The sequence below is a fragment of the Colobus angolensis genome, unplaced genomic scaffold, assembly GCF_000951035.1.
Source record: "Colobus angolensis palliatus isolate OR3802 unplaced genomic scaffold, Cang.pa_1.0 Scaffold456, whole genome shotgun sequence".
In the NCBI taxonomy this organism is placed as follows: Eukaryota; Metazoa; Chordata; class Mammalia; order Primates; family Cercopithecidae; genus Colobus; species Colobus angolensis.
In genome coordinates this window covers 1,469,190-1,483,520 of record NW_012117999.1, presented here as the reverse complement: position 1 = coordinate 1,483,520, position 14,331 = coordinate 1,469,190, and the positions used below count along the sequence as shown (strand labels likewise).

The 14,331-nt window shown below is 35.4% G+C and overlaps 1 protein-coding gene across 2 annotated transcripts in view; it reads left to right on the top strand.

Moving 5' to 3' along the window:
• The window catches only part of SCN7A (sodium channel, voltage gated, type VII alpha subunit), a 97,251-nt gene that overhangs the window by 41,120 nt on the left and 41,800 nt on the right, over nt 1-14,331 (top strand). For both annotated transcript variants that reach the window (XM_011958033.1, XM_011958034.1), the window contains exons 10-11: nt 2,169-2,375; nt 12,003-12,099. In XM_011958033.1, the coding sequence (XP_011813423.1) occupies nt 2,169-2,375; nt 12,003-12,099 (304 nt within the window). The remainder of the gene's footprint in view (nt 1-2,168; nt 2,376-12,002; nt 12,100-14,331) is intronic.

The window sequence follows — 14,331 nt, the reverse complement described above, 5'->3', positions numbered from 1 at the left end:
TCCACTAGAATTATATAGTGGAGAGAGCAAAAGTTCTGAATTCAGGCATTCCCTCATAGACTGTGAGATCTTGGTAGCTTTTTCCCTATCTAGTTTCCATTTGTCTTCTGTATATTGAAAGCAATATTGAATAAGATAATAAACATAAAGTATAGTTGTCCTTCAGTATCCATGGAGGATCAGTTACAGGACCTCTGGTGGATACCAAAATCCATGAATTCTCAAGTTCCTTAATGTAAAATGGCATAGAATTTGCATATAACCTACATACTTCCTGTATAAATTATCTCCTGTATAAGTTAAATGAGATTACTCATAATACCTAGTACAATGTAAACGCTATGTAAATACAGTCATGTGTTACTTAATGACAGGGATACATTCTGAAAAATGTGTCATTAGGTGATTTCATCATTGTCTGAACATCATAGAGTGTACGTCCACAAACTTGGATGATGTAGCCTACCATACACCTAGGCTATATAGCGTATGTAGCCTATTGATCCTAGGCGGCAAACTTGCACACCATGTAACTATACTAAATACTGTAGGCAATTGGAACACTATGCTAAGTATTTGTATAGGTAGGCATATAAAAGATACAGTAAAAACATAGTATAAAAAAACAAAAAAATTGATATACCTATATAGAACAGCTCCATTAGAATCTTTCGAGATCACTGTTGTATATGCTGCTGGTCATTGACCTAAATGTTTTGACATGGTATGAGACTGTATAGTTGTTACACTGTATTGTTTATAATGACAAGATAAAAAGTCTATATGTTCAATATAGATGAAATTTTAATATGTATAGTTTGGACCCATGGTTGGTTGAATCCACAGAAATGGAACCCATGAATACTTGGAACCAACTCTATTTACTGATGTGCATGGCCTGAAGGGTACTTTTTTGTTTTGAGAGATGGTGTCACTCTGTCACCCAGGCTGGAGTTCAGTGGTGTGATCATGGCTCACAGCAGCCTCAACCACCCTGGGCTCAGGCAATCCTCCCACCTTAGCCTCCTGAGTAACTGGGACTACAGGCAAATACCATCACATCCAACTAATTTTTTTGTATTTTTAGTAGAGATGGGGTTTGCAGTGTACTTTACAATACCTGCTCCTGACTGCAGAATGCACTACAGTAAATAACAGTTACTTCAGTGACAAAATATTTAACCAGTCCTAAATAGTTTACTCACTGTGATAATAGGGCTTATTAAAAATACTTTTAAAGACAAATATACACTAGGTCAAGAAATTATTTATCATTGAATGTTTGAACTTTCTATTAATCTGTAAACATTCTTGACTGTTATATCCACACAATATTTTCTGTAGATAATACTTTTCTGTTAATTTAATTTCTCATTTGTTTTCTTAAATTTTGTTCATGTACTTTTGATCAATGAGGTTAAATCATTGGTTAATATTTTATATTTGTAATGCTCTACTTATAATTTTTAAAATATTTTAATTTTCTGATCTGTCTTAGGCAGTTATTATGAAATAAAAAGCTAGTGCTGTGTTTGGCAATCTAAAATGTTGTAATTTGCTATCCATAAATGTCACCCACTGCGCTGCCTTCATGTAAATGGGTAATTTGACTTCCCCTTGTAGCTTGTCTAAAGATTCTTCACCAAAGTAGATACACTGACAGGCAAAGAAATAATCTGCTCTCCATTCCTTGTAAAGACTAATTTTTTACTTTGCTGTGATTTTTCCATAAAGTAATAATAGGAAAAAACAATCTCCAAACATTCTCTGACTTCGTTAAGCTTCATATATTTAAAGATTCTTCTGCAAAGAAAATAACTTTCTATGTTGAGGCTATCCAGTTTCTATATCGAGAGATGACAATTATTTCAAATGTATTTTCTCTATCAATGAACACATAAAAACCAAATACTTACCCTGAGTTAATTAAATTACTAATTTTCCCTTGGTTTTACAGCATATATTTTATATCTCACATGCCTGCCTCAAGTTCAAAAGATTTTCATTTATTTCTTCAGGTGGAGCCAGTGCTTAAGCAGTCTTATGATTGCATTCCATTTATGGCTACATTATTTTCCTAACAAAATTTTGCCTTTTATTTTAAAATAGGAGAATCACGGAAGATAAATAACATTTTACTCTTTTGCCTTACTTTCTACCTTCCTTAGATACTTTATGCGTCTGGGAAAGTCTACATGATATTTTTTGTTGTGGTAAGTTTTTGGTTTTCCTTTTATATGGCAAGTTTGTTCTTAGGCATACTTGCCACGGCCTATGAAGAAGAAAAACAGAGAGTTGGTAAAACATCTAAGAAGATTGAACCAAAATTTCAACAGACTGGAAAAGAACTTCAAGAAGGAAATGAAACAGATGAGGTATATATATATGTGTGTGTATATATATATATATATTTTTTTTTATCTTGAAACAACAACCATTTATTTGCTCATGATTCTATGGCTTAGGCTCAGTTGAGACAGTTCATCGCTGGTCTCATGGTGGTCACAGATTGCAAAAAACAGCAGGGGAGCAAGCACCAATGCCAAGTGCTTTAAGGCTCTGCTTGTGTCACGTTTGTTATTGTCCAGTGGGTAAAGCAAGTAACATGGCCAAGGTTAGAGTTAAGGTGGAAAGGGATTTCCTAAGGGTATAAATAAAAAGAAGGAAATCTGTGGCTATTTTTGCAAATAATCTACCACACTTATGATTTTTTAAAAATATTTATTTATTTATTTATTTATTTATTTATTTATTTATTTTGAGACAGAGTCTCACTCTGTTGCCCAGGCTGGAGTGCAGTGGTGTGATCTCAGCTCACTGCAAGCTCTGCCTCCTGGGTTCATACTGTGATATTTTTTTGTTTGGGTTTTAGTTCTTTTTCTTAGTGATGGTGGTGGTCTTTATTTTTCTATGCAGTTTTAAATTTTTAAATTTTTTATAATTTCAACATTTTTTGGAATTTTAAATAGTTGCTTTATTAGAGCATCTTTTTATTATTATTATACTTTAAGTTCTGGGATATATGTCTAGAACGTGCAGGTTTGTTACACAGGTATACGTGTGCCATGGTGGTTTGCCACACCCATCAACCTGTCATCTGTGTTAGATATTTCTCCTAACGCTGTCGCTCCCCTTTCCCCCACTCCCCGACAGGTGCCGATGTGTGATTTTTCCCCTCCCTGTGCCCATGTGCTCTCATTGTTCAACTTCCACTTATGAGTGAGAACATGCAGTGTTTGGTCTTCTGTTCCTGTGTTAGTTTGTTGAGAATGATGGTTTCCAGCTTCATCCATGTCCCTGCAAAGACATGAACTCATTCTTTTTTATGGCTGCATAGTATTTCATGGTGTATATGTGCCACATTTTCTTTATCCAGTCTAACAATACTGTCAAACGACATCCAGCAGCACATTAAAAAGCTTATCCACCACAATCAAGTTGGCTTCATTTCTGGGATGCAAGGCTGGTTCAAACTAAGTAAATCAATAAATGTAATCCATCACATAAATAGAACCAATGACAAAAACCACATGATTGTCTCAATAAATGCAGAAAAGGCCTTCGAGAAAATTCAACACCCCTTCATGCTAAAAACACTCAATAAACTAGGTATTTATGAAACATATCTCAAAATTTCAACTTTTAGATTCAGGGGCTACATGTGGAGGTTTGTTATGTGGGTATATTGCGTGACAGTGAGGCTTAGGGTACAAATGATCCCATTACCCAGGTAGTGTTTGGTACCCAACAACAAGCAGTTTTTCAGCCCTTCCTTGCCCTCCCCCTTCTCTTCCCCCTCTAATAGTCCCCAGGGTCTGTTGTTCCCATTATTAGGTCCATGTGTGTCCAGTGCTGAGCCTCCCCATTTAGTAAGTGAGAACATGTAGTATTTAGTTTTCTGTTCGTGTGTTAATTCACTTAGGATAATGGCCTCCAGCTGCATCCATGTTGCTGCAAATGACATGGTTTCTTTCTTTCTTTTCTTTTTTTTTATGCTTATTAAAATCACAGTGCTAGAGGTGTCTTTTTAAGGTCTTGGAGTACATTGACTTCTAATAGATGTTTATATCTGTGCGTAATCAGAAGATCAAAAAAATTTCAATAAGAGAGCTTGCTTTTGCTACAACTTTGAAAAATATCTGATGTTAACGCAAAAGTGACAGAATCTTCCATAATTTAGAAATTAGAAAGTACTAAAAGGATGGATAAAATTACAGTACTGAAGTTGTAGACAGCAATAAAATTAATTTTTTGGCTTTCTAGTTCTTCCCAGAGGAAATGCACTATGTATCATAGTACAGGGAATTATTTTATTCCTGAAATAATTAAATCCAGATTAATAAAACCTAACAATGTTTTACTGTAATTTTCAACTACCTTAGTGTTGTGCTTTAATATTTTTTTCAGATTATTTAGCCTCATAGCAAAAACTTTGGTCTGTTAATTTGAAAGTATTGACAGAAGTAGCATTAAGGAAGTTTTGGAAAATTGTCTTTAAAAATCTAAACTGTGCATAAGTGTGCTTAAAGAAGGGACCAGATGGAAGAAAGCAACCAGAAGTAGCTTTCTAATATTCTGCAGAACCTGGCAATCTCACGTCTCTTCCTTGAACTACCTTTCTGGTAAATGGGAAAAAGCTCTACATTGAGCCAGAGAACAAAAAATGGAGAGGAGCCGTACCCAGAACCCTCTCATAAAGAGCATAAAAAGACAAGGGGGAAAAGTAAAGGGCCGAGATACACTCTCCCACGAAGTGAAACATGTAGTAAAGTACATTAATACCAAACATCCCTACTAAGTCAAAGAGGGAAATGTTAACTCCCCTGTATATAACCCTTTTATTAAGTCATCACCAGTCAAGAAACTTTAGAAAGCTATTGTACCAAAAAGTGGGATCTGAACAACATGATGTAAGATCATACTGAATGACTCGATAGCTACTTTTGTCCATAGCATGCATACCATTGAACAAGAAGCAATTGTGGGCTGTGTGAAGAAAACATGTATAAAAACGGCTATTGAGTATTCCCATTATATATGAGTAAGCCACAGAAAAACAAATTTCAAAAACTTTCTGTTTCTAAGAAATGAGTCCGGGGTCCTTCAGATTGAGTGATTAGAGTTTGAATGATATGTTGAATGTGTAATTTGTTCTAAAGAGGTATTTCACAATCTTAAGGGCTTATGGCTGCACTCAATTGTATCCAAGAATGTAACAATACTTCTCTGATCCTAGATGAAATGTTTTATTAACTCTGCTTATGAAGAACTTGGATATTTCCCACTTTTACAATATTTCCACTCATTTTTCTGCTCTGGATCACATTTTCTGATTTTTTTAAAATTTTTAATCATAACCCATTTCTTTCTTTCTTTCTTTTTTTTGAGACGGAGTCTTGCTATGTCGCCCAGGCTGGAGTGCAGTGGCCGGATCTTAGCTCACTGCAAGCTCCGCCTCCCGGGTTTATGCCATTCTCCTGCCTCAGCCTCCCGAGTAGCTGGGATTACAGGCGCCCGCCACCTCGCCTGGCTAGTTTTTTGTATTTTTTAGTAGAGACGGGGTTTTCACTGTCTTAGCCAGGATGGTCTGGATCTCCTGACCTCGTGATCCACCCATCTCAGCCTCCCAAAGTGCTGGGATTACAGGCTTGAGCCACCGCGCCCGGCCATAACCCATTTCTTTTCCTGGAAGATTCCTAGAACATTTCATCAAGCAGAATTTTCTGGGAAGTAAAAGTATACACTATTTGTGCAAGAATTTTCCCCTTTTATTTATAAATACAAAAACCGGAAAAAATAATGTAAAATGGAACAAATTGAGGGCTCTACAGATCATCTGATCTGCTTGCAAACCAGTGAGATGTCAATTCCAATGCTGGAATTGCTGGGATATTGCTCAGGTGCTTCATATTCTCACATTATAGGAAAGCTGTTGGTCATATGGGCCAAAAGCACAGCTCTGCAGTCAGATAAATGTGGATTTCAGCCCAATTTAGCTACTTAATAGATGAATGATGTTTGCCAAGTTTGTTAGCTTTTCTAAACTTCAGCTTTTTTTATCTGTAAAATGTACATAAAGTACCTGTCTTATGAGCTGTAGTGAGGTCCAAATGAAATAAATGCATGTAAGGCACTAAGCATTGCTTACACTATACTAAGCAACTGAAAAACGTTATGAAGAGTATTAATAAAATTATTATGAAATGTCAATATTATGGATCATGTTGAAGAGAGCTTTTACACAAACTATTGCACTCAGCAATCTATATTAAGAACACTTGATTTTTATGGAAAAAATCAGATTGAATAAACTCACATTTTAGAAGTGAATTATCTCATAACAATATAATAACATTAATATCATGCAACATTTATTGCTTATTTACTATGTTTCAGACTCAATGCTAAATTTTTACATACATTGTTGCCTTTCTACTGTGACAACCCTTTGAGATATTAAAATTGTCTCAATATTTCACATTAGAAAATTGAGGTTCAGTCTCCAAAGTGGGAAATGTAGAACTAGCCATAATATTATACAAGATATTAAAATGTTTATATTATTACACTATAAAATTTAATTCATGGTAATAAAGTTAATAAATAATCAGTCACTAATTATAGAGAGCACAAGAAGGCAAACGCAAGAAGGCATGGCAGTTCCAACAGAGAAACACCCAGCAACATAAAATTCTTGTCTTTGACTCTATTTAGGTATAATTAAAAGAATAATAAAAGTGACGATAGCAGTCACATAAAATGTTTATTGAGGGTCAAATATGCATCAGACATATGATAAGTACCATCATGAATTCTTGAGTTTAATCCTCATTGAGGTGTTACAGCTGCAGAGATTGATCTATACTCACTGATATTTGATTTCACAACAGTGAGGAATAGAATCCATCATTTACCACTTCACTTCCTCATTCCGGAGGCTCAGTGCTGAAACAGTAGCATTCCTTGCAGGTGAAACTTTCTTATGAATTGTCAACTACTGGCAAAATCTCAGAAAGATAATCATGTATATAAAATTGTAGAAATAGAAATATTTTTAAAAAATATTTGCCACATTTAAAATGATAGTCATAATTCATCTAACTAAAACATGATTGACAATTGTACAAAGCACTGGATATAAAAAGTTTTAATAAACACAAATAGAGTGTCTATCTTCATGAAGCTAATGGTCTAATGGATAGATAGACTATCAAATTATCATAAACACTAAATTGTATCTCAAGGACAATAAATTACGTGTTTCTTGCTGTTATGGAATAGAAAACACAAAATACCAGATACAATATATTCTTCCCAAAATTTGAGTTAAGTCTAATAAGCGTCTTGATCCAATTGCTTTTTTTTCCCCCAGAGACTATAAGAGAGAGAGGAGTACATTAAATTACACTGAAATGATACAATCTACCTAATACAGAGTGTGAAAAAGTCTAAAGTATAAGCAACCCAGAATCTTTACAAAATAAATCATGTTGGAAAAAATACATTAAATTACAAGATAATTGATAAAACTGCCAAGTATATAAAATGTTTGGACCTTGTTTGTATTTTGATTAGAACAAATCAACTGTAATGATGTTTTTGAGTAATGAATTGGGTATAATATGAGTATTGGTTAATATTAAGGAATTACTAATTTTACTAATCATGATAATGGTGTTGTTTTTAAATTTTAAATATTTTATCTGAAAAGTGTATTATCTCTGAAATTTCATTTAAAATAAATATTTCAGAAAATAAATAGAATGAAGAATAAATGAAAAAGGAAGAATAGAACATTAGTAATTGTTGAGGCTGGATATTGGTTACTCGGTGGTTCGCTCTGTTATTCTCTTCTTTAATAAATTAAAGGAAACTGGGGCAAGTGGAATAAACCAGAGAGACATGGGTCCTTTGAAGGCCTTTTATAAAGGATTCTCTGAGTCAGAGAAGGTTTCTATGAGAAACTGACACTTGAACTGAGATGTGAAGAATGTGTCCAGGCTAAATAGATGGAGTGGGCAGGGTGAGTCAGAGAATTAAAAAGGCCAGCATGGCTACAGGAAAGAGTAACCCTGAGTTCATGACAAACTTGTCAGATATTCAGGTAAATGCGAGACATGTGACTAAGTTCTTCCTTATTACTACTTCCGCTCCAAAAAATACTTAAACTAGTTTTGAGAAAAAGAATCCTAGCCACCTTTTCCAGTTTAATTTTAATATTGGATTGTCAAAAGTTCAGGCATATGCCCTTATTAGCTCTTAAATATCCCATAGAGGAAGGGTGTTGAGTAACAGTCCTCTCAATTTTCATTGTAAAATAGCTATGTCCTTAGTATTTGGCCAATGTGTGTGCATTTATTCAATATTTGTAAGAAGCTCAATCAAGGTAAATATTTTACTAGGCGGACATGTGGTTTATTCATTTCATATTCTAAAATCTATTCATAGTTGAAGCCAAATTAGTAGATAATTGAGCACTGACTATATCAGCAACAGTATTATTACCACGTACTTTATTCCCCATTCCCCACCCTGGACAATTATCTTTACTGAATTACTTCTTAATGCAATTCCAACAAACATTGTCCCTATCTGAAACAGCTCTATGAAGAGTAATTAATTCCTCTCCATTAAGGATATAATCAAGGATATCATTCACTATGTCTCACAGTATCGTCTTTAGGAGATACACATATAAGAAATCCCTGCCAGATCTTAATAACAAAAAATTACTTCTATTGGTTTTTAATGTCATGAAAATTTGAAATTGCATAAATTATAACTTACATTTTATGTAAGCTTATAGTTCAGCTAAAAATAGTTTCTAGAATAAGCATAGTTTAAACAACAACAACAAAAATCTAACCCTTACATTCTGAACTTTTTTGAGAAGGAGTCTCACTCTGTCACCAGGCTGGAGTACAGTGGTGCGATCTGGTCTCACTGCAACCTCCGCCTCCCGGGTTCACGCGACTCTCCTGCCTCAACCTCCCAAGGAGCTGGGACTATAGGCATGCCCTACCATGCCCAGCTAATTTTTGTATTTTTGGTAGAGACAGAGTTTCACCATGTTGGCCAGAATGGCCTCAATCTCCTGACCTCATGATCCGCCCGCCTTGGCCTCCGAAAGTGCTGGGATTACAGGCGTAAGCCACCACACCTATCCACATCTTGAACTTTTAGATTACTTTTTTAAAAATTTCTTTTTTTTTCTCAACTTTTATTTTAGATTCGGGGGTACATGTGCACATGTTACATGGGCAAATTTCATGTCACCGAGGTTTGGTGTAGGAATGATCCTGTAGGAATGATCCCATCACCCAGGTAGTGAGCATAGTGCCTGGTAGGTAGTTCTTCAACTCTTGCCCACCCGCAAGCCTTGCCCCTCTAGTAGTCCCCAGTGCCTAATGTCTATTGTTCCCATCTTAATGTCCATGTGCACACAAAGTTTAGCTGTCACTTACAAATGAGAACATACGGTATTTGGTTTTCTGTTCCTGCCTTAACTGGCTTAGGATAATGGCCTCCAGCTGCATCCATGTTCATCAAGCTGCAAAGGACATTGATTTTGTTCTTCTTTTAGAGTGGTATAGTATTCCAGGGTACTACATTTTCTTTCTTTAGTCTACTGTTGATGGGCATCTAGATTGATCCCATGTCCTTGCGGTTGTGAATAGTGCTGTGATGAACATAAACATGAATGTGTCTTTTTGATAGAATGATTTGTATTCCTTTGGGTATATACTCAGTATTGGGACTGCTGGCTTTAATGTTAACTCTGTTTTAAGTTATTTAAGAAATCTCCAAACTGCTTTCCACAGTGACTGAACTTACATTCCCACCAGCAGTGTACAAGCATTCCAATTTCTCCACAACCTCACCAACATCTGTTTTCTTTGTTTGTTTGTTTGTTTTGGTCCTTTTAGCAATAGCCCTTCTGACTAGTGGGAAACAATTTCTCATTGTGGTTTTGACTTTTGTTTCTCTAATGATTACTGAGGTTGAGCATTTTATCATATATTTGTTGACCACAGTATACCTTCTTTTGGGAAGTGTCTGTTCATGCACTTTACCTACTGGGGAAAAAAAAAAAAGAGGAACTGGAACTTAGACCTGCAGAGTCTGTCATCGGTCTGAGGAAACCTAGTATGCAGTATGATTGGCTTTATCCTCCTCTAGCTGTAGTATTTGTGAAATTGCAGGAGGCTTGACTGATAGTGGAATAATGTAATGATTTTCATGGTATCTATTATACCATTGAAGATATACCACAGCAGAACTTGCCAGCCAGAATGTTGGGTTGGGTATTGGCAAGCCTCAACCATTAACTCCCTCAGTGGTGGGGCAGTGGCAGCCCTGTGTCAATTAACTCTATTCAAGAGCAGTCTTTACCTATTTACCCCAAGTTAACAAATACACAGATAGTGTCATCCTTTGCATGTGTCAAATGTAAAAACAGTTGGGGATCACTATAGTGTAATATCATCCATCCATTGTCTAGTTCTTAACATTTAAATTCAAATACCGTTTTACATCTGATCACTGGAAACACCTATGGTCACACTCCTCAGAGTTATGAATGCATAGAACTTGTAATATCTACAACAAAGTCTGGGAGTTTTAACTATCTTACCAATGCAAGATCAGTAAAGCAGAAGATCTCTTAAAACCATTATTCAAGAGACATGATAAACAGAAATAAGTAATTCTCTTACAGAATTGTGCCTGTCCTACTCATTTAATATCATACACGGTCTATCTAAGATAACCCTTATAAATCCATTCCATTGCTTTTTATTCTTCAAGACTTATTATCACAATGCCAAACAATTTTTTATTTTATCAAGATGATTTACAAAGTTATAAAGCTAACATTATCCTAACAAAATTTAAGATGTTAGAAAAATACTCTGTTATTACTTAGTAGTATGTTTTCTGATTGGATATTTTGCAATAATCCTAAACTATATATTGGATTATTTGTCAAATATGGATCATACCACAACCATTTCATGGTCTTTGCTCCTTTAATATTTGATCTCAGACCTCACAATATAAAATTTTATTTAATTTTAAGAACTCCTAAATCAGTTTAATAACTGCCTAAAGATTGGCAAGTGATGGAACCCAAAAATTCTGGAAACTCTTAGTGGGAATGTAAGTTAGTACAGCCACTATGGGAACAGTATGGAGGTTCCTCAAAAAACTAAAAATAGAGCTACCATCATTCAGGGATCCCACTGCAGGGTATGTACTCAAAAGAAACAAAGTCAGCATATTGAAGAAATATCTGTACTTCCATGTTTGTCACAGTATTATTCACAATAGCCAAGATATGAATAAACTTAAGTGTCTGTCAATGGATACCTGAATAAAGAAAATGTAGTATATACATAGTGGAATATTATTCAGCCATTAAAAAGAATAAAGTCTTGTCATTTGCAGCAACATGGTTGGAACTTGAGGTTATGTTAAGTGAAATAAGCCAGGCACAGAAAAACCAGCTTCACATGTTTTCAGTCATATGTGGGAGCTAAAAATGTGGATCTCATGAAAGTAGATAGTTTATTGGTGGTTACCAGAGGCTGCAAAGGGTATGTATGAGGGGGTATGAAGAGAGGTTAGCTAATGGGTGCAAAAAATATGGTTACATAGGAGGAATAAGATCTAGTGTTCAACAGTACAGTGACTTTAGTTAATAATTTGTTATGTAGTTCAAAATAGCTATAGGAGAGGAATTGAAATGCTATCAATACAAAAAAAAGATAAATGTTTCAGATGATGTGCATTCCAATTAACCTGACTTGATCATTACACATTGTATGCATGTATGAAAATGCCACATATACCCCTCAAATATGTACAATGGTTATGTATCAATTTAATAAAAAGAAAAGGCTCCAGGAGAATAACTGGAGTTTTTAGCAAGGCTGTGCACCTTCTTATAGTCTTGGACCTGCAAAGAGAGGATGCCAGTATTAAACCATCAAATTCCTTTTCAGGCCAAGACCATACAAATAGAAATGAAGAAAAGGTCACCAACTTCCACAGACACATCACTGGACGTGCTGGAAGATGCTACTCTCAGACATAAGGAAGGTAAAGTACTAAATAATTAGACATTCACTATTGAAGGTACTACTCATAAAATTCACTTTTAAAGAAATTCAGCAATTTCTTTAGAATCTTAGATGGTAATACAACAAAAATTTAAGAAATATTTGAGAATATTAGGATAAGCCATGCATAAAAATTTCAGAATCATGGTGTTTTAAACATTGGAAAGAGTGACCAAAGAGTACCAAATAATTTTCTTTGTTTAACATTAAAAACATACTGACATATTAAATTGTGACTAAAAATAGAGATTGTGGTATATAACATTAATATCTCAGGGTCCTTTCTAGACTTATCTCTATATTTTTATGTGTAACCAATAATTATTTATCATGGACAATATCAAAAGGCATTAATTTGTAAAGCATGTAAATCTAGACATTATAGGTCACAATGTTCTCAACTATGTTCCATATTTGTTTTCTTGAGGGATGTCCCTACATTTTTCTTCTAATACACAGTTTGCTTCATTTTCTTTTGTCTAACTCAGCCAACCATGAACATAATAGAGGAAATTTAATTCATTCAGCTTTTTTTTTCACACACAGATTTTTTTTTTAAATTAAAATTTAAGTTCTGGGATACATGTGCAGGACGTGCAGGTTTGCTACATAGGTATACATGTGCCATGGTGATCTGCTGTACCCATCAACCCAGCATCCAGGTCTTAAGCTCTGCATGCATTAGGCACTTTTCCCAATGTTCTCCCTCCCTTTGCTACCTACCCACTGACAGGCCCCTGTGTGTGATGCCCCCCTCCCTGTGTCCATGTGTTCTCATTGTTCAACTCCCACCCATGAGTGAGAACATGCAGTGTTTGGTTCCTGTTCCTGTGTTAGTTTGCTGAGAATGATGGTTTCCAGCTTCATCCATGTCCCTGCAAAGGACATAAACTCATTCTTTTTTATGGCTGCATAGTGCTCCATAGTGTATATGTACCACATTTTCTTTATCCAGTCTATCATTGATGGACATTTGGGTTGGTTCCAAGTCTTTGCTATTGTGAATAGCGCTGCAATGAACATACATGTTCATGTGTCTTTATGGCAGAACGATTCATATTCCCTTGAGTATATACCCAGTAATGGGATTGCTGGGTCAAATGGTATTTCTGATTCTAGATCCTTGAGGAATCACCACACTGTCTTCTACAGTGGTTGAGCTAATTTACCTTCCCACCAACAGTGTAAAAGCGTTCTTATTTCTCCACATCCTCGCCAGCATCTGTTGTTTCTTGACTTTTTAATGAGGGCAATTGTAACTGGCATGAAATAGTGTCTCATTGTGGTTTTGATTTGCATTTCTATAATGACTAGTGATGATGAGCTTTTTTTGATATGTTTTTTTGGCCACATAAATGTCTTCTTTTGAGAAGTATCTGTTCATGTCCTTCGCCCACTTTTTGATGGGGTTGTTTTTTTCTTGTAAATTTGTTTAAGTTCCTTGAAGATTCTGAATATTAGACTTTTGCCAGATGGATAGATTGCAAACATTTTCTCCAATTCTGTAAGTTGTCTGTTCACTCTGATGATAGTTTCTTTTGCTGTGCAGAAGCTCTTTAATTTAATGTAATCCCATTTGTTAATTTTGGCTTTTGTTGCCATCGCTTTTGGTGTTTAGTCATGAAGGCTTTGCCCATGCCTATGTCCTGAATCATATTGCCTAGGTTTTCTTCTAGGGTTTTTCTGGTTTTAGGTTTCACATTTAAGTCTTTAATCCATCTTGATTTAATTTTTGTGTATGGTGGAAGGATGGGGTCCAGTTTCTGTTTTCTGAATATGGCTAGCCAGTTTTCCCAGCACCATTTATTAAGTACGGAATTCTTTTCCCATTGCTTGTTTTTATCGAATCCAGCAGCACATCAAAATGCTTATCCACCATGATCAAGTCAGCTTCATCCTGGGGATGCAAGGCTGTGGTTAGTTGTCTCACGCCGAGATGATTAATGACATGGACACACGTGAAGTGGGTTAAGGAGCAGAAAGTTTAACAGACAAAAAAGAAAGGAGAGAGAGAGATTCCTCATGCTGAGAAAGTGGGTTGCCCAAGAGAGGGTTTCCCTTCATTCAGTTTTTTATTAGGATAGAATATTTCTGTTTTTGAATTCCATATCAGAATTCTATCTTCAAATTTCCCTTTGCATGCAAAAGTCAAAATTGTCTATTAGTTAGAACTTAAAACAATTTGTGAATGTTTAACTTTCCTCCCTCCCTC